The 19,148-nt window shown below is 40.0% G+C and overlaps 2 protein-coding genes across 5 annotated transcripts in view; both read right to left on the reverse strand.

Moving 5' to 3' along the window:
- On the reverse strand, positions 1-11,271 carry CTSK (cathepsin K). The gene is made up of 8 exons (XM_059930387.1): positions 11,164-11,271; positions 9,471-9,594; positions 8,864-8,986; positions 8,626-8,778; positions 6,935-7,153; positions 3,086-3,251; positions 2,716-2,821; positions 1-809 (listed from the first exon to the last, which is right to left on the reverse strand). Exons 2-8 carry the CDS (start codon positions 9,591-9,593, stop codon positions 710-712), a joined length of 990 nt encoding a protein of 329 aa, XP_059786370.1. The 5' UTR covers position 9,594; positions 11,164-11,271; the 3' UTR covers positions 1-709.
- Positions 11,272-12,625: 1,354 nt separating this feature from the next.
- ARNT (aryl hydrocarbon receptor nuclear translocator) overlaps positions 12,626-19,148 on the reverse strand; it is a 65,116-nt gene continuing 58,593 nt past the window's right edge. For 2 of the 4 annotated variants that reach the window (XM_059930429.1, XM_059930410.1), the window contains 4 exons: positions 18,828-18,975; positions 16,406-16,565; positions 15,452-15,618; positions 12,626-14,682 (listed from right to left, as the gene is read on the reverse strand). In XM_059930429.1, the coding sequence (XP_059786412.1) occupies positions 14,593-14,682; positions 15,452-15,618; positions 16,406-16,565; positions 18,828-18,975 (565 nt within the window). In that variant the 3' untranslated portion in view covers positions 12,626-14,592. Of the gene's footprint in view, positions 14,683-15,451; positions 15,619-16,405; positions 16,569-18,827; positions 18,976-19,148 lie in introns of all 4 variants that reach the window. The other 2 variants (XM_059930420.1, XM_059930401.1) reach the window with 1 other exon arrangement.

Below are 19,148 nucleotides of genomic sequence, written 5' to 3' on the forward strand. Positions count from 1 at the left end.
TGAATTAGGACAAATTGTTTATGCAACAGAATCTCCAGACAAACTGTGAGCACATCACATATAAGGAATATGTTTTGTTCATCTTTTTGTCTCCAGCACCTAGCATGGTATCTGACACAAAATGAATGTTTACTAAATAGCTATTTATTAAATTAGAGATAAGCGATAAATACAGTTTACTTTATAAATGCAAAGAAGGAAAAACAAAACACATTTGTTGTATCATGTAACCTTGTACCAAAGATTTATGAATAGATTTATTAATGGGGTGGAATTTCTACCTTGAAGATATAGAAGTAAATGTGGAGACTGAGAAGTCAGGTCACCTTAGTCCTCTAGAGTGGTTAAAGCTAACTAGTCCCTGTGAATGACAATGTAGCCTAGCTGAAGATCTCTAGCCTCTATTTACACAGCATTGGCCCCAGGACAACACAGTCTGGGCAGGCTGTGGTCACATCTCTTAGCCTAAGAATGCATACCTGTTAGGGAAATTTCCTATTTCTAATGAAAAAATAAAGACCTTGGGTGGAGAGAAGAAAAGTAGTAGGAGTGTCACTTGAAGCACAAACAAACATGGAAACTGAACAGACAATCTCTGTATCATTACATCTTCTTCAAGAAAGGCACACCAATTCCCTTCCAAGGTATATCAGTATGTTGCACCATTGTGGAAGGAATGGAAGAGCAGGATGGGGTTGGCTGGCTGAAGTCACATCTTGGGGAAGCTGGCCAGGTTGGCAATGCCACAAGCGTTGTTCTTATTCCGGGCCATGAGGATATAGCCTTTGTTTCCCCAGTTTTCTCCCCAGCTGTAGGACCAAGCAAGGAAAATACTTAGTACCCTCAGTTTATTCAATAAAACATTTACTGAGTATTGTACCTGAGTATAGGTACCGATGTTTTACAAAAATGAATAAGACAGTTTTTACCTTTAAACGGTTTAAAGTCAAGAAATGGAGACATAGTGCTATAGGAGAAATTGCTTCTGACCAAGGGGATCAAAAAGGGCTTAACAAAAAAGGTGGCATTTGAGCTGAGCCCAAAGGTGGATAGAATTTGGACCTGTGGAAATGGAAGCCAGCAGGGGAGTGTGAAATGAGTAACAGAGGCAGGAAAGCATGGGACATGTGTTAGGATCATGTAGCTGAAAAACAGGGTGCTTGACAGGGTGTAGTGGGAGATCAGGTTGAGTGATCTTTACTGCCAGGCTAAAGAGTTTGACTCTGGCCCATGATAGTAGAGGAGACACTGAAGTTTTCTGATTGGGAGGGTAAAATCATTCAACTTGTGTTTTATGAAGAGTAATCTTGAAAACGTGAGTCTAGAGCATAAGAAAGAGGCAAGAGAGGCTGAAGCTGGTGATCTTGGTTTCACAGAAGAAATGAATGAAGCTATGAGAATTGATGAGATTGCTAAGGAGACAAGTGGAGAGACTGGAAGATTAGATATAGGTAGACAAAGACAGAGACAGAGAGAGAGACAGAGAGAGGGAAGATTGGTCTATATATCTTCCTAAATTGTTTTCATGAGCTTTCTGTCCTTTTTCCCCAACAAGAAAATTCACCAGTTACCCGGTACATTTTACTTAAGACCTTTACCCTTCCACCGTTCCCTTCTCCAGGGGTCCCCAATGATCCTGATCCTGCCTAGGTGTGTCCTTTATTCTTCCCAGCTCTCTTGGCACTTGATCAAGAAAGGACAGGGTAAGTGCTTGGGCTGGGAGTCGAGAAAGGGAGAACACAAGACAGAAGCTGTGGGAGAAGGAACATCCTCTTAGAAAGGTGCTCAGGTTCACTCTTAATTGGGACTGTGATATAAAAAGTTGCTTCAGGTTTGAAGCAACTCCCAGCCTTACATTCTATCCTGCCAGCCCTCCAGGCAGCAAACCCAACTTGGTTATACTACTGCATTGGCCTGTGCACTCCCCAGAGTCTAGGACCCCTGCTCTTTGGAGGGCACCAAGGACAGAAAATTTAATCAGTGCTGCTGCTAGCCTGGTGTTGACCAATTAGGAAAGAAAAAGAATAACTACCCTAAATCTGCTCCCCTACAAAGTCACAAGGGGCTAAAGAGAAATGGGGAGCCAACTACTAATAACGTGTAGTTTTATTTGTTCCCAATAATAGAGAGGGAAACACTAATTTTTGTTGTTGTTGCTCATATCTACTTTCTGAAAAGCATTTCTCTTCACAGCCTTCAAAATCTTTGGCCAGTTCTTATATATGTCTATCCTAAGTGTATCTGGAAGGGCAAAAAGATGCACAAGAGGATATTAAACTTTTACTTTGTTTATACTGTACCCTACTGCTTATAGACAGACTGATGATGGAAACCTCCCTAAAAAATCAATCACATTAGAGAGAAAAGAAAGAAAAAAACATAATTCCAAAGCTCCTGCTGGTTCTTGGTGCTACTTTATGTTCTCATTAGCTAGGTCTGTCTTTCTTAGGGGGCTATGAGATCACTGAAGGCAGACATCTGCTCATGTGTTTGTGTATGTGACTAAGCACCTTGAACATATAGCAGCTGCCCAACACATACCTTTAGTACTCTTGTCTGGTCGTTAAATGTTAGAATTAATAGCCTCTGATTGGGAAGGTAGAATTGAAACATCTGAGAAAACTTTCTCTTGATTTACGAGAAAGAAAGAAATATTGGGAAGTTGGAGTTGAGGGTAAGTGTTAAGAGGATGACATGTAGTGTTCTCATCATTACCTGTTTTTAATTATCCAGTGCTTGTTTCCCTTCTGGATCCCGTATCCCACTGCCAAAACGGCATGGTTCAGATTATCGCTATTGCAGTTTTCATCGTAATACACACCTAGGAAACAAACTATCAAGGTGAAGCTTTCTGCAATACAAGGGTCGCCCTGTGGGGTCTCCCACTCTAGGAGACCCTCTGTAGAATCCCATCCCAGTCAGGCGGGCTTACGACAGAGATGCTCTGTGCTGTGGCAGCTGTTTCTCCCTGGCAGACTCAGTCTTTATGGAAACAAGTACTGAAAATGCTCAGTACCCTTTGAGAAGCTGCCCAGCCCACGTCATAAGAGAAGGTTGATTGTGCTCCACAGGAATAGTGCCTTACCTTTTCTGTAAAACTGGAAGGAGGTCAGGCTTGCATCAATGGCCACAGAGACGGGTCCCACTCGGGCCACTGCCCTCTTCAGGGCTTTTTCATTTCCCTCAGGGATCTCTCTGTACCCTCTGCACTTAGCTGCCTTGCCTGTTGGGTTGTACATACAACTTTCATCCTGGAAAAAACAGGTTGAAATAGGACTAGGACTAAGCAACAGGCAGCGAATCAGTGAGTGAGGAATTCTGCCAATGTTTTGGGCGATGTCAGTGCACTAACAGGGGCAGCAGACTAGAGTCTCTAGAAAGGGTCTGTTCTCTCCTCACCATTTTAGAAACTATAAAAAAAAGAATATGGGGCTTCCCTGGTGGCGCAGTGGTTGAGAATCTGCCTGCCAATGCAGGGGACGCGGGTTCGAGCCCTGGTCTGGGAAGATCCCACATGCCGCGGAGCAGCTGGGCCCGTGAGCCACAGTTGCTGAGCCTGCGTGTCTGGAGCCTGTGCTCCGCAACAAGAGAGGCCGCGATGGTGAGAGGCCCGCGCACCGCGATGAAGAATGGCCCCCGCTTGCCACAACTAGAGAAAGCCCTCGCACAGAAACGAAGACCCAACACAGCCAAAAATAAATTAATTAATTAAAAAAAAAAGAATATGAAAAGTGGATACCTTGTACCGTACACAAAAATCAGCTCCAGGTGGTTTTAAAACATAAATGTGAAAGGAAACACTGTAAAACTTAAAAAAGAGAATATTTTTTATTTCTACCTCAGGGTAGAGAAAGATTTCTGAAATAAGATTTTTTTAAAAGCACAAATCATCTTCCGGCAATGTAGTATGTGTGATCCTCAGTAGGCAGGGAGGCAGCAGCTGCTGTGTGGGGAGAAGGCCAAGGCCAAGACCCAGCTAGAGGGAGGACCTTGGTCCCATGCACACATAACAGGCAAAGAGTTTTGGCTGGACCCTTGTGCTCTCATGAGATAAAAGCACATAACATGACACTAAAACAAATTAATAAAGAACTTAGCAATTTAGTCTGTGAATTTCCAATGTTATGTTTTGCAGGTCTAGTTAACGATGATATGTTTCATTGTCAAGCCACAATTATGGAATCTAATGGGAACCCACATCAAGGCGGTGTATTCTTTTTGGCAGTTCATTTTCCTACAGACTACCCCTTCAAAACCCTAAAGTTGCATCTACAAGAATACGTTATCTAAATATTAACAATAATGGCAGGAGTTGACATGATATTCTAAGATTACAGTAGTCTCCTGTCTTAATAATTTCTCAAGATTCCTTTGTTATCTGCCATATGATCCAAACCCTTGATGCCTCCTAGTGCCAAAAATTGCATAGATCTGCAAGTAAAATAAAATATCTAGGGAATGGATTTGGAAGGATACCATGTGATGATAATTTAAAGTAAAAATAACCTGCACTATGGCTGGAATGAACTTAAATTACTGCATTATCTGGCTGCTGCCCTATCAGATCTCTTCTTTTTTTTAATTTTGTTTTTCTTTACCTCCTTCCATTCATTTACACGTTCATATAAGAAGTTCTTTCAGTTTTGGACAATAACTGCTTTTTAAAACTGTAAAGTAGAAAAGAGAACAGTTGTCCAAGATTCAGAATGTTAAAAATGGAACACATGTCTTATACGGCTAATTCTTCATTTTAATTGATTATGAGACCAAAATCATTGCACATTTCTCTAAAATGCTGACGAGATCATTTGAGGGGGTAGGAGAACAGAGATTATAAGTCAATTGCTCCTTCTATTCCAAAATAGGGTTTCAAATGTTATGTAATTTTCCTTTAAATTATTCAGAGTTTCTGAGTTATTAAACTGTCTCTCAACAAACTGGTTAATATAGTACTGAATAAATGATGCAAGCTGTCAATGGATAAGTGATCAACTACTAGCTCTAATAATATTTAAGTTATGTTTTTAATATAGTTAGACAACCCTTTAAATTGGTTGCCTGGATTAATCAATATGAAAAAAGTTATAAACATGAATCTGTTTTTTTGTATACACTGTTAGGATGTGTTTAATTTTTTTGATGTCAAGTGACAACAAAAAGTTGTCAGAAGAATATTTGACAGTTTTAAAAAGAATATTTTGCCACGCCCAGGTTATCTCACTGACTGGCCTGATGTACTCAGAATTCAAAAGCTAACCTTTTAGGACAGCTTCAGTGTGCTGCACCTTACGGCAGCAGCCCCAGGGTCAAATATGGACTGGGGACCCAGCAGTTCTGAGAACTGTACACAGAGTAAAGAAAAAGCTTTCCACACACAACCTCCAACTTCTCTGACTTACTTACCTGACAGCTAAAGAAACCATAACATGGAATACTAATGGCATGACATTTATGAAATGCAGTAGTTTTGATGTGGCCAATGTCACGATGATGTGCTGAAGTGACATTACTATGTAGGTTGCTGAGTATCCAGTAAAATGGATCTGTTCAGTCATTTACATTAATAAGCATTTTTGTTGCAGGGGATACCATTTCAGATGACTAAACACGAATAAATAAAACTCGTTGTTACTGGATTTTTTAAAGGCACAAATTGCAAAGGAAAAAAAATTAATAATTTTTCTACACTAAAATTAAGAACTTTTCTGGATTGAAAGACATCATAAAGAGAATGAAAAGAAAAATAGACTCACAACACACATAGTATTAGTATCCAAATATCTTTTTTAAATTCCTAAAAATCAGTAAGAAAGAGAACACAACCTAATTAAAGATGGGAAAAGAAATAAACAGTCAATTCACTGAAGAAGAAATGCAAATGGCCAGATAAGCATACCAATGAAGAGATGAATCAATAGGATTTCTTATACTGTGCAGGTGGGAAATACAAATTTTTCCAAACACTTTGGTAAACAATTTGACATTATCTAGTAGAGAGGAAGATGCACATACCCCAAGACTCAGACAATTCTGTTCCTAGATATTATATTCGGGTAAAGAAATTCTTGTACATGTGCACAGAAGACATGCCCAGGAATGTTTGCAGCAGATAAACAGATCCAATAGATAGATCTTGGCTCTGCTACATAACTAGAGGTGTGAGTTTGAATATGCTACTATATCTCCTTAAGTGTCAATGTCCTCACCTATAAAGTGAGGATAAGGGTACCTTACAGGGCTTTTATGAGGATTAAATGAGAACATGCACTAAGTACATGGCTTAGCACATGGTAGCCACCATTTGTATTACTCAGACCTGTTATCCCTGCTTCAAAGGCTCTTATTGCAAAGGCCCCACATTATATTATCTATCAACCCCATGTATATAAAAAGCCCTCAGATCTTCTTCCTTTTAGATAAGAAAGATCTTCCTATTACTAAAGGACCTTATAGGAGGAAGTGAGTTGATCTCTAAAACTGCAATAAATATGAAGCAACTTGCTTTTTCTCTCATTTTATACATGTTAGCATGTTAACTTACATAATTTGCTTAAATGTTCCCCAAACCCACACTGAGATCATACAAAATAAGGCCAAGTGATTCATGAAATTAGCATGGTGGGCTTGGAGATTTGTGATGGGAGTGGAGGAGTTGAGCAGAGAGTTACAGAGACCGACTCAGAGATGTATGGGATAACCTGTCCTCTGTTTTTTCTTCAGGGCAGAGAGGCAGATAGGAACCATGGTAGCCTAAGCTCCCCAAATTCTCCCAGACTGTGGGAATCTTCTTGGCCTTCTGTGGGAAATTATCCCATCAAGAAGGCTGGATAGGGTAACAGAAAACAAGATTTCTGGACTTGTTTCCGGTACAAAATGTCATGCTGGGGAAGGAGGAGCCATTACAGAGCTGTATGACCGCACGGGACAGTCTCACCTGTCCCACATACGGGTAGGAATCTTCAGAGTCAATGCCCCGGTTCTTCTGCACATACTGGAAGGCATTGGTCATGTAGCCCCCTCCGCAGCCATCATTCTCAGACACACAATCCACCAGGTTCTGTGGACTCAGATTTAAGAGTTTGCCAGTTTTCTTCTTGAGTTGGCCCTCCAGGGCACCCACAGAGCTAAAAGCCCAACAGGAACCACACTGACCCTGAGAGGCATAACAGAGAAACTATCAGTCATTGCTGTTCATACTTTTTGTTTCTTCCTTCTACCTGCCTGATGAAATTCCATGTTTTATAAATTCCAGCACCTGTCCCCTTTGCTGTGAAGTCTTCCTATTTCCCTTCATTTAACCTTTGTTTCAGTGTTCTATTGCTATTGTTGCTATTGATAACTGTTGTTACTATTGTTACCATTAGCTGTAGTAAAGCAGAGTACAGCTCTTCCTCCAATGAATCCATCATAAATTGAAAATATAGTAAGTCGAAAATGCATTTAACACCCCTAACCTACTGAACATCAAAACTTAGCCTAGCCTACCTTAAATGTGCTCAGTGCACTTACGTTAGCCTTCAGTTGGGTAAAATCATCTAACACAAAGCCTATTTTATAATCCAGTGTTGCATATCTCATGTAATTTATTGAATACTGTACTGAAAGTGAAAAACAGAATGGTTGTAAGTGTACTGGTTGTTTACCCTCATGATCAGATCATGTGGCTGACTGGGAGCAGCTGCTCTCTACCACAGGCCAACATCAAGAAAAGGTTTCGTACCATATATCGCTAGCCTGGGAAAAGATCAAAATTCAAAATTTGAAGTACAGTTTCTATGGAATGCCTATCACTTTCACACCATCATGAAGTCAAAAAATCATAAGGTGAACCATCAGGAGCCGGGGACCATCTGTACTGGTTTTGCAATGCACTAGATGTGTAACCTTGGGTAAATTACTAAACCTCTCTGTACCTTTCTTTCTGTATAAATTGTGGATAATAACAATATACTTAATGGAATCATGAGAATTTAAAAAGTTAATTCATGTAAAGGATGAATTATTGTGTGTAATAATAATCTCTCAAAAAGTGCTAGCTACTATTATTAGTGTTTGTTCAGCTAGATTATACATTTTTCTTTCTTTCCTGTTCTATTTTTTAAGATTGGGGATTTCTTGAGGACACAGGTTATGTCTTAGTCATCTTGAATCTCTACTGCCTAGCACTATATCTGGTAGGTTCTGGAAAAAATGCGTTTGTTGAATGAATGTTAAATCAAGTGTTCATCTGGTGGATAAATCAGCCTTGTTAAGGTTGTGGGAAAACTTACATTCTCATGCTGGTAAGAATGTAAGATTGTACAAACTTTTTTGGAAAGGATTCTGTGACCTACTGATTCCAATTTTGGGATTGGCTTTGCATAAATATTTGTACATATTCACAAAAATATATGCACACAGGTGCTTACAGCAACACTTTGTAGAGAAGAAAAAACAGAAATAACCTAAATCTACAAAAACAGATGATGAGTTAAATAACAGAATAGACTTTATTCTCTTAGCAGGGGGAGAGGTAACTTAATTCTTTGCCCTCTTTTCCTGATGCCCTCCTACCTTAAGAACAAAGAAGCAGAAGGGAGAGGTCATGCCAGTTTCCATACCCACACCCAAGAGAAAGAAGGGTACCTGGTTTTTGACAGGAGTAACATATCCCTTCTTCCGATAATCAATAGAGTCTGGGCTGCCTTCCCAGTCTGGGATATAGAGGGTGTCATTACTGCGGGAATGAGAGGGGGGTATTTTGAGTCCAGTCATCTTCTGAACCACTTCTTCACTGGTCTGGGACAAAGAAGAAAGAGGCCAGGCATAAGCAGGGAACCAAGACAAACAGGGCAGGTAGACCAGGAGCTAAGGATCAACTTACCATATCCCCCAAGTGGTTCATGGCCAGTTCATATGTATGGACACCAAGAGAGGCCTCAAGATTATGGATGGAAATATGCTTCAGGTTTTTTTCCCAAATTAAACGCCGAGAGATTTCATCCACCTAAACAGAGGATTGTCAGTATTGGCATAGACTGTGTCCTATGTACAAAGTTATCTACATAATACTGTGGAGGTTTCTAGAAGATATTAAATTTACAATCATAGAGGGTTTACAATCTAGTTGGGGAACTGACCATGGGATTATTAAGAGCATGCAAAAGAAATATATAAAACAAATAATAGAATGCAAAGCTCTGGAGAGACATATAGGAAAAAAATTGCTTACGGATTAATAGCATTAATCTGAGAAGGCTTCCCAAAAGAGAAATATAAGACAGTTATGAAGAAAAGGAAGGATAGGACTTGATGGAGGGTGAATTGAGGAGTAGTAATGGAAAGTATATGTTAACAGTTAGGGACCAGGGGCAGGTTTGCTTGGTTGTAGTGGTTAAAGTATTGGGGTTGAAGAAGGGAGTCTGGAAGCTAGGATTAGATGTCTCAGGTTCCAGCCCTCCCACCATGTTCCCCTCCAGGTTCCCAGGCACCTTGCTGTTATACTGCTTTCTGTAGGTCTTCTTCCATAGCTCCCACTGGGTGTTCAGCATCTCTTCGGGGTACAGAGCAAGGCTCACCACAGGCAGCAGTAGTAGAACCTTGAGCCCCCACATCCTGGAGAAGGGGATAATTAGGGGACACTCTTCTATTTGCCCAGAGGTTCCTAACCTGGCTTGGGATGAGGAAATAGCTGGAACCATATTCTCAGACAGGTGGTTCTTAACCTTTGGGACACATAGACTCCCATGACAAGCTAATAAAAATTTTCAACCCACTATAGTCCCTCTCACCAGAAAAATGAATGCACACACAATAATTCTGGGGAGTTCATGAACCCGAAGTTAAGAACGCCTTCCTCTGGACCACGAGGCAGAGGAAAACTAGGCTTTATAAGGAAGGTAGACAGAGACTGAGGATGACTTCCATATGATAAAAACAGTGATAGTCAGGAGGGTTCTGGGTTTGGGTGGGATGCTGATACATCTGGTTACAAGTATTTTGACCTAGGGAGATTCCACACACACACACACAGATACACTTGCACAGATAACCAGAAATGGGGTAGAAAATGGACAGTCAGGATGGGACAGCACCTGTCTGCTCCAGTGTCCCCAGCAGACTTGGAGGAGATAGACAAGGTAAGTGCAGGGTGGGATGAGTGGGGTCAGAGAATACACAAAGGAGAGATTTTTCAGCTAAGTTTTGCTTCCTGATCATCTCTTCAAGGCATTCTTTTGTTCCTTGCCTAAATTCTGATACTTCTCCTGATCTTGCCAGGAGAGGACAACGGAAAACTTGACAGCATTTCCTATTCTCTAACTATGAGATGTTTACTGTCTCCTCAGTCTTCTTATGCATTTCTTCCTCCTTTCTCTTCCTGCTCCTTCCTCAGGCAGGAAACTGTCCTAATCTCAACCAGCTGCTGTGGGCAGGAAAGTTTTTCTTTCTTTTTCTGACCAAAAAACCCACAAAACCTCTGTGACTGCCTCACGGGACAAAAAGCCTCAGAACCAAAGTTTGTTAGAAGAATGTAAGACAGAAAAGCAATGTTCTGTGATTGTTAGATACACAGCTTTTCAGTTTACTCTAGCTTCATCCACTTCTCACAGTGTCTTGCTAATTTCATGCCCTCCATTTTAAGAGCAAGTTAGTCTGCATCAAGTCACACAGCTTGCATAATTTTTGAATTTATAGTCCATTTTTGTGTAATCTTTGCAAAGTGGCAAAATGTCCAGGAGGACATTTAATATCTGGAGTGTTAAGGGCTTTGGGATGTCTCAAACAGTAGGAAGACCTTACTGAGCTACCACCTCCCTGCACCACTCCTCCTCCCGGCTAGTAAGTTAACCCTTTTGGTACCTGCCCACCCACCCCCGCACCCCCCCTCCAAAAAAAAACCAACCTTGAGAGGTCACTCCTTGAGGGATGGGTAAAGGATGCCCTATATTCTTTGCTTTCACTAATAACCATGTATACCTACACACAAACCATAAAAGGAGTCCTAAAGATTTCCAGGCAGATTTTACTTAGCCAGGAAATAACCTAAGAAGGGCATCACTGTTTTCATCTGCAAAGCCTATAAAGTTCATTTTGATCCCCAAGTCACTACATTCCTAATATTCCTAAAAATGGAGAACTGAAAGGAATGAGAAGCTAAAAGACCTAGGAAGTTGAAAATGTTACCTGCTGATGGGGATCTGTTCTCTGGGCTCGTCTCAGCAGAGAAGTGTGGATAATGTGGGCGGATGACTAGGGGTGCTGGATTTATTCCACCAGGATTGCGGAAGTCAACTCCAGCTGTTGGCTGGAAAATTTGGATGGGGAGGGCAGTGGAAATAGAAATGCTAAGAGAGGGGGATTAGGGAGGAGGGAAGGAGGCAGCAGATTTGCATCCTTTCTGCGTGTGCATGTGGAGCATGTGTGCCAGGGCAGAGAGTTGTTAGGTATTTAGTTTCACGTGGCTGCCTGCCTTTGAGAGCAGACAAAAAAAGACCTCAGTACATATTATCCAAGTTGTGGCTTACCTTCTCTTTCGTGGACAAAATATTATTTATTACACTGGTGGATTACAACTTTCCCAGCCCCTTTCCTGTTATTATTCATCTCTCCAACTTTGAAACCTCAGTTTTCCAATATGTCTGACCCTCACATGAGGGATGAGGAAATGAACACAAAAGGCTAGAAAAAAGTATGTAAGGGAAGTCACAGCCTCCAAAATCATTTGTATTTTATAAACGTGTTGACTAAAAGTTGTCATTGCTTCCAGGCAGGGGAATATCTTTCCCAGACTAACATGGTTTTGCTGAGGAAGGATACACCCAGAAAAGTCCAGATGAAACCAGTTCTAAAAGTAATCAGAAACAGTATTCCTGGTTATTCATGACAGCACTTGAATCAATGCCATAAGCACTGACAAATTCACATGTGACTTCTTTGTTGCTAAAACTCTCAGATGGTGGGATGCCTGATGAACATTATGTCTCAATTATTAAAATCCCCGATCCAGGTCCAGTCATATGAGCTTCACCAAATGCTTCCCTCAACATCCAGGCATGTGACAGATCATAAGAATCTAGTTCAGTCCCTAAACCACAACCCCAAACATTTTCTTCCATAAACAGATGTGTGGGAAGAGGAAAAGGGGTCCTTGGAACAAAAAGGATAACACATGGCATCTAGAGTCAGTTTCTAGCTGGATTACACACATAGACCCTCAAGAACACAGGCTTATGCTTATGGGTTTTTAAAATTTCCTAATGAAACACATTGTCCTAGAGGGAAACTAGGTCTAGACCTGAATAGTTTAAATTTCCCCATCCCTAATTCCTTTAAATCCAGAAGTGCCCTCTTGGTCTCAAGTCCCAACTTACCCCCTCTCCCAAGGACTTGAGCAATCCCCCACCCCCCATCCCATGGTCAGATGTCTCTGATGATTTTACTCAGAATGAGTCAAGATCAGGAGGACAACCAAGGAATGCTGAGTGATCAGAGCCCTATGATTTCTGATTCCTGAAATTATAGACATACTGTGCTTTATGTTTGTATATTTGAAGCGCAAGCTATGGATTCAACTAGTTGTGGCTGTTTGTTGTTTATGAGCTGGGAGGGAATAATAAAGCCGCAATCAAGACCACACAACACAGGAAAGTTTACAAAAGGAAAAAATATTTTGTTTTAAAATCTTTGCTACATGTCATTATTTTTGCCACTGTAAGGCTCAGCACAGATGCCAGCAGTACAGAAACGGCCAACAAGGAAAAAAAAAAACAATCAAAAATAAAACCCTGAAGGAAAAGCAGAAACAAAACCCCCAGAGCATCTTCTCCCGCCCCTCCCCTTCCCCAGAAGCCCTATAATAACTGTACAATATTATAGTCCTGATCACATTTAAAAACAGCTGATTATTAAAAAACAAGGATTTCATTGGAAACTCAACTTTTTGGTTTCTTAAACTGTGATATAAATATATATGTATATTGTATGTGTGCACATAGAATAAAAAAATAAACTGTCTCCTTTTCCACTCCACTACCTGGCACCAGATTGGAGACAAAAGGGAGGGAAACCTAATGACATTCTTTCAGCCTCTCCAAGGCCACCTATGTTCCTCAGTCCCCTATGGCTACATTTAGTATGTCTTCTTATTCAATCTTGCACTTAAGATACTGGCCCGAGCCAAACAAATAAACAAAAAAAGGCCGATACACATGGCTGTTACCTGAGGAAGGTAAAGAGTGAGAGTAGTAACCTGTATCCGCGTTTATATGGCTATAGTTAATTGCTCAGTGACCCTGTTGGGATGGGAGTCCAGGTCCCATTTATCACATGGATTTATTACACTTGTACTATAAAGCAAAATCCAATCTCAAGATTGGAAAGGGAGCAAAGAGGAAAGAACTATAGGCCCAGAAGAGACCTAAATCTCCGTTTCCTGCAGACTGGATACTTTGAGAATGGGATGAAAGAGGTTACTTTGCAAGAAGGCTTGGTATTTGGTTTAAACTCCACCAGTGAGGATTTTCACTGGGACTGCTAATCCAAGAAGTTGAGTTTCCGTGCATATATAACCTCTACAGAACACACATCATATGTGATTCTGACAGAAAAATGCAGCATTATCCTTACGGCCAAGTAGGGGGTTTCTAAAAGTGTTTATCTTGCCAGCCTACTTCTGTAATGTTTGCAGATCTTCCATATAAGGTGAGAGCACCAAAAGCAGGAATGACCCAGCTTTATCACTATATGTGTTCGATGAGAGACCAACGATTTCAATAGAAGACTTTATATATTTGCTTATAGTTGCCTATTGGCTGGGCATAGATATAAGTGCAGCAAAGACATTTATTTAAATACTCTTTGGCTGCAATACTAAGTGGAAAATACATGGAAGAGTTAACTCCTTAGGACTCTTTAAAAAACACAAAGAAAGACAAAATCTGGGACAAATTTTGCATAACTCCCCAATAGGGAGAAAGAAACACAGAAACAAACGTGCACGTGCTCATGCACACATATGTGCACATGCATGCATGCACACACACACACACACACACACTCTCTTTCCCTCTCTCTCTCTCTCACACTTCCTTACTCATGTTTCTTTCCAGAGGAATTGCTCACAGGCAGCAGAAAGAGCCTATGCTCACTTCCTAAAGCCCCATGTATACCTACCATGTTTCATGGTCCTCAAACATGAGGACATTTCTCCCCTCCTCCACCTTATTCAGAATTTCTTTCCAGAAATAAGCCATAGTATCCAAGGCAAATAGTGGATGCCAGGTTCTCTAACCTGCCCCTTGACCCAGCACAAATCATCTGTGCACAAAATTTCTGGTCAGGAGACATAAGGAAAGGCATTCTTAACCTTATCCAGTCTCAATTTTTCAAAGGGTCCCCAAAGCCTTGAGGATTCACTCCATTTCTTCTATAAATGTTATCTCAGAGAGAAACAAGGAAGACAAGGGAAAGGTCAGAAGGAAAAGGGGGTATACATCAGGGGTGAGGGAAGGGAAGGGAGAGGAACTTTTATTCTGTTTATAGAAAGATTTGCTTTTTAAAAACAAATGGTGATCTTTTTTTTCTCCCCCACCCCTTATCCTCACCCCAATAGTTCTATTCTGAAAAGGAGGGAAACATAGTTAGATCAGGAAATTCTTCATTGTTGTAACTGTTGCTCTGGTCTCCCAGCATGGACAGCATCTCCTAATAAGAGAAAAAGAATAAGTTTGGGTCACACACCTTGATCCTTTACATTTATCAAGCTGCCTCCCAACATTCCCCTGAACTGTCATTTCTGGCCCCAGAGAGTTTCTGCTGCGCTGAGTTCTCTTAGTCTTCCTTACTCCCAGCAACACTGACTCCTTTAGATGACAACCTTTTTTCCTAGTTCCTTCTCTGTCTTCCTCCTACAGTTCCACATTTTCCCTCTTTTCTAGACCTCAGTATTTTCAAAAGGAGAAAAATCTGTTTGTCACATTTCATAAAACCCCCCTCTGGATACATGTGGAATATCTCTTATCCTATTATGTTTTCCACCAAAACCTTGTTTTGCCTTCTTTCAACCTGTGTTTTAAACTAAGCTCCTCCTTTGTCCCACCTGAGATTACTCCACTGACTCTTGCAGTCCCCTCAGGATGTATGTAAATAGACCTTAATAGCTGTATTCAGTATTTTTATACCTAAAGTACTATCAAGTGGGTACATGGTTCTCCGTGAATGGGTCAAAATTACTTTTTTTGATGTCTTCACATGGCGCTTCACATCACTAATGATGGTCTGGTTAAAGACTGTGCAGCACACTAAGTTCACAATCTTTTCAATTAATGACATCTATTCCTATATGTCTTGACTCTTTTCTTCTCTTCTTACTAACCTCAATCAAACACCTGAATCCATGCATGCTTTCTTCTCTGTCTCTCCTCCCTGACTCTCTCCCAGTTTCTGGTTTTCTGAAGTCTGTTCACCCTCTCACCTGGAAGACCTCTGGCTGGCCAGGTTGCTGTGCTGATGGCTGTTGAACATGTTGCTCATTAGAAGTTGAACGATGATGAGGCTGCTGGCCCTGCCACTGTGGCCAGACACTCACACCCTCTGCTGTCCGTGTCTGGAATTGTCCTGCAGTCTGTCCAGTCTCAGGAGCTAAAAATACAGCAAGGAAGAATAAACAACTTCAATCTGCTAACTCCACTAGAGAGGAGAAACTAGCACATTATCACATGCAAATCATTAATTTTACCCAGATACTTTCTGCCCTTCTTTCTGCAAATCAATGCCTCTTCTATTTCAAACCCTGGTCCCAGATTCATTTTTCTTCTCTAGGTACCCTTTCCAAAGAGTCCTTTGCTCATTCAGACTATACTTGCATATTATTAAATGTATAATACTTTACATGCTTTTTGTTATATGTGCTAAAGTCTTTTTCATGTGGGTAGGTTTTATATTCCAAATGGACTGTCACCTTGCATTTTCCTATAATTAGGTCAGTACAGCCGTGACAAAAGCAAGCCATTTTAACTACAAAATCCTTTCTCTCTCTTTTTTTAAAAATAAATTTATTTATTTTATTTATTTATATTTGGCTGCGTTGGGTCTTCATTGCTGCGCACAGGCTTTCTCCAGTTGCGACGAGCGGGGGCTACTCTTCGTTGTGGTGCATGGGCTTCTCATTGCAGTGGCTTCTCTTTGCTGTGGAGCACGGGCTCTAGGTGCGCGGGCTTCAGTAGTTGTGGCTTGTGGGCTCTAGAGCGCAGGCTCAGTAGTTGTGGCGCATGGGCTTAGTTGCTCCGCGGCATGTGGGATCTTCCCGGACCAGGGCTCGAACCCGTGTCCCCTGCATTGGCAGGCGGACTCTTAACCACTGCGCCACCAGGGAAGCCCAAAATCCTTTCTCTTTAGTGGTGTGATTTTTCTCCTAGTCTGAACTCACCAAAGTTGGATCCACGATTGGTGAGACTTGGGTAGGCAGCGGCACCAGGTGATGCAGTGGAAGCTCCAGGGAGGGACATGGGGCTGAAGGAGGATGGAGTCTGAAAGTTGCCTACACCAAATTGGGAAGAACGAGTCTTGGCTGTAGCCTGGGTAGCCACCTGCTAAAAGAAAGAAAGGGGTAGAGAGCAAATGGAACATTAACATTATTGCACAGGCCATTCCTGTGAGAGTTAACATTACCTCTGTCAATCACTGGATTCTTTTGAGCCAAGCTCATTACTTATATCCCATTGTATATTTCTTCCAATTAACTCCCAATCTCCCTTGACACTATTTTTTTTTTTTTTCACACACACACACTGTATTTTATTTTTACAAGAGATAAATCGACTGACACCAAGCATTGTACATGGATGACCACAACAAAAGCAACAATGATTGCAATTACCAAACATGAAACACACTCATACTATGTCATAGTATTGACATTCAGTCCAGTAATCCTCCACTGTAACAGCTCCTTTACTTTGCAGTGAAAATTGATTTGTATATTCTTTGCCTCTGAGTCCTTGTGGAATTTTTTTTTTTTTTTTTTTAATTCAGACAGAAAGTCACAAAAATTATACTCATCCTCATCAGTTCACTCAGTCCCATGTAATTAATTTTTTTTTTTCCATCTTGATCTTTTGTTAGCACTTTTATGAGTTCATCAGTTTTTCATTAGAGTTCTGAAAATGCTTATTCATTCAGTTCAGCAGTACAGTCCGTTACCAGAAACCTGTACTTGTCAGAGTCTTCTCCATGTATTTCTTGAAGATGAAACCCTTTTATAGGAACATATTTGCAAAATCATCAGAGTACACCCAGAACTGTCTGTAAATGACAAAAGACTTAAAAATGACCACGGTTAAAGATTTGATGACAGTTCATAATAATGCAGTTGACAAGAAAATTAGTTATTTCTGAGATATACATTTTAAAGTAATAACTAGGATTATTACTTATAACATTATACCAGAACATATAAGATTTTTAGAAATTTCATGTAATGTCTGAAACATTTATATTAACATATTTCCATACATATTTCCATACAAGTACAAATATAAGATTTTTAGAAATTTCATGTAATGTCTGAAACATTTATATTAACATATTTCCATACATATTTCCATACAAATACAAATATGATTTTTAGAAATTTCATGTAATGTCTGAAACATTTATATTAACATATTTCCATACATATTTCCATACAAATACAAATATAAGATTTTTAGAAATTTCATGTAATGTCTGAAACATTTATATTAACATGTTTCCATACAAATAACCCAATGAAAGTTTAGTATTAGTTGTTTTGTTTGTTTTTTTATACTGCAGGTTCTTATTAGGCATCAGTTTTATACACATCAGTGTATACATGCCTTGACACTATTTTTAAACACTTGTGATAAATTGCAAAAAACAAAGAACTATGGGATTAGTAATAGTACACGTTTAGAGTTGTGAGAATTAAACGAAAATGACTTAAACGAAAGCATTTTATAAACTGTAACGTTATACAAAAACTAGAGGTATTAATAATAGTATAGCATTATATATAGAGAAAAAACACTTTGTATCATTTTATTTAGTCTGTACCACATTTGTTTGTTCCTAATGATGTTTTTTTTTTTTTTGGTAACTAAACATTTTTCTCACTACAGTAGTAATGCATATGCACTGTGGGATATTTTCAAAAGGAAGGAAAATAAAAAGGAAATAATCATCCATAATTCTACCACCAAAGACCCATGGTTAACATTTTTGGATAACTTCTTCCAGTTTTTATTTTCCTATGCATTTTTTATACAATGAGGTCATACTGCATATAACAATTCTGGAGCTTACTTCTGGTTTTGGCTTTTTTATTTAAGATATTACTTATGCAATATAAGTATATATCAACATATGACAGGACATTAGCTTTAGCCTTAACATATATTTTATATATACACATATATACTATATGAGGATTTTTCAACACAATTTTTTTTTTTGGTAAATAGATATCACTGTGTATAAATTAGTGATTAATTTTCTCCTTTGTTCCTGTATTTTGTAGCCCTAACCAAAGTGGAAACTTCTCAGAATTTACTCCAAAACAAATCTGAAACTGAAACCTGTTCAAGATGTTTGTGACCAATTTTGATTTAAGGTGAATGTGAAAACCATGGACTCTGAGATGTTTGTATTATCTATGGTTTTTAATTACCTAGCTGCTCCCAATAAAGATAAAAATTGGAAGGAAGGGGATGGGAGGGGTGGAAAAAAGATGTCTAAGACAGACAGCAATAATTTTACATATGTAGAAAAGCCCAACAAACAAACAAAAAATACACAAGGGACAGACACAAGGGACAGATGAGAAGGTTTACCTGGGCAGAGAAGCCTGGGCGGGTGCTAGGGGTCCAAGCTGGGGCTGCTCCCTGGGTAGGATTGGAGTGGCGAGAAATCTGGGCCAACATCTGCCCTGCAGAAGCTGATGGCTGGACAATGGTTACAGGAGGGGCCAGACCACTATTTCTAGGAGTGAACAAATAGTGAGGTAAGGATTAAAAAGGTGCATTTATCACAGAATCTAGGAATCACAGGACAATCTAGTGCTATACCTAGATTCCCTTGACTCCCTGGGGTCAAGGAAAACTTGATAACAGAACTTGGAAAAGACAAGAAAGACTGACAGTCACACACTGATC

The sequence above is a fragment of the Balaenoptera ricei genome, chromosome 1 (genome assembly GCF_028023285.1).
Source record: "Balaenoptera ricei isolate mBalRic1 chromosome 1, mBalRic1.hap2, whole genome shotgun sequence".
NCBI lineage: Eukaryota > Metazoa > Chordata > Mammalia > Artiodactyla > Balaenopteridae > Balaenoptera > Balaenoptera ricei.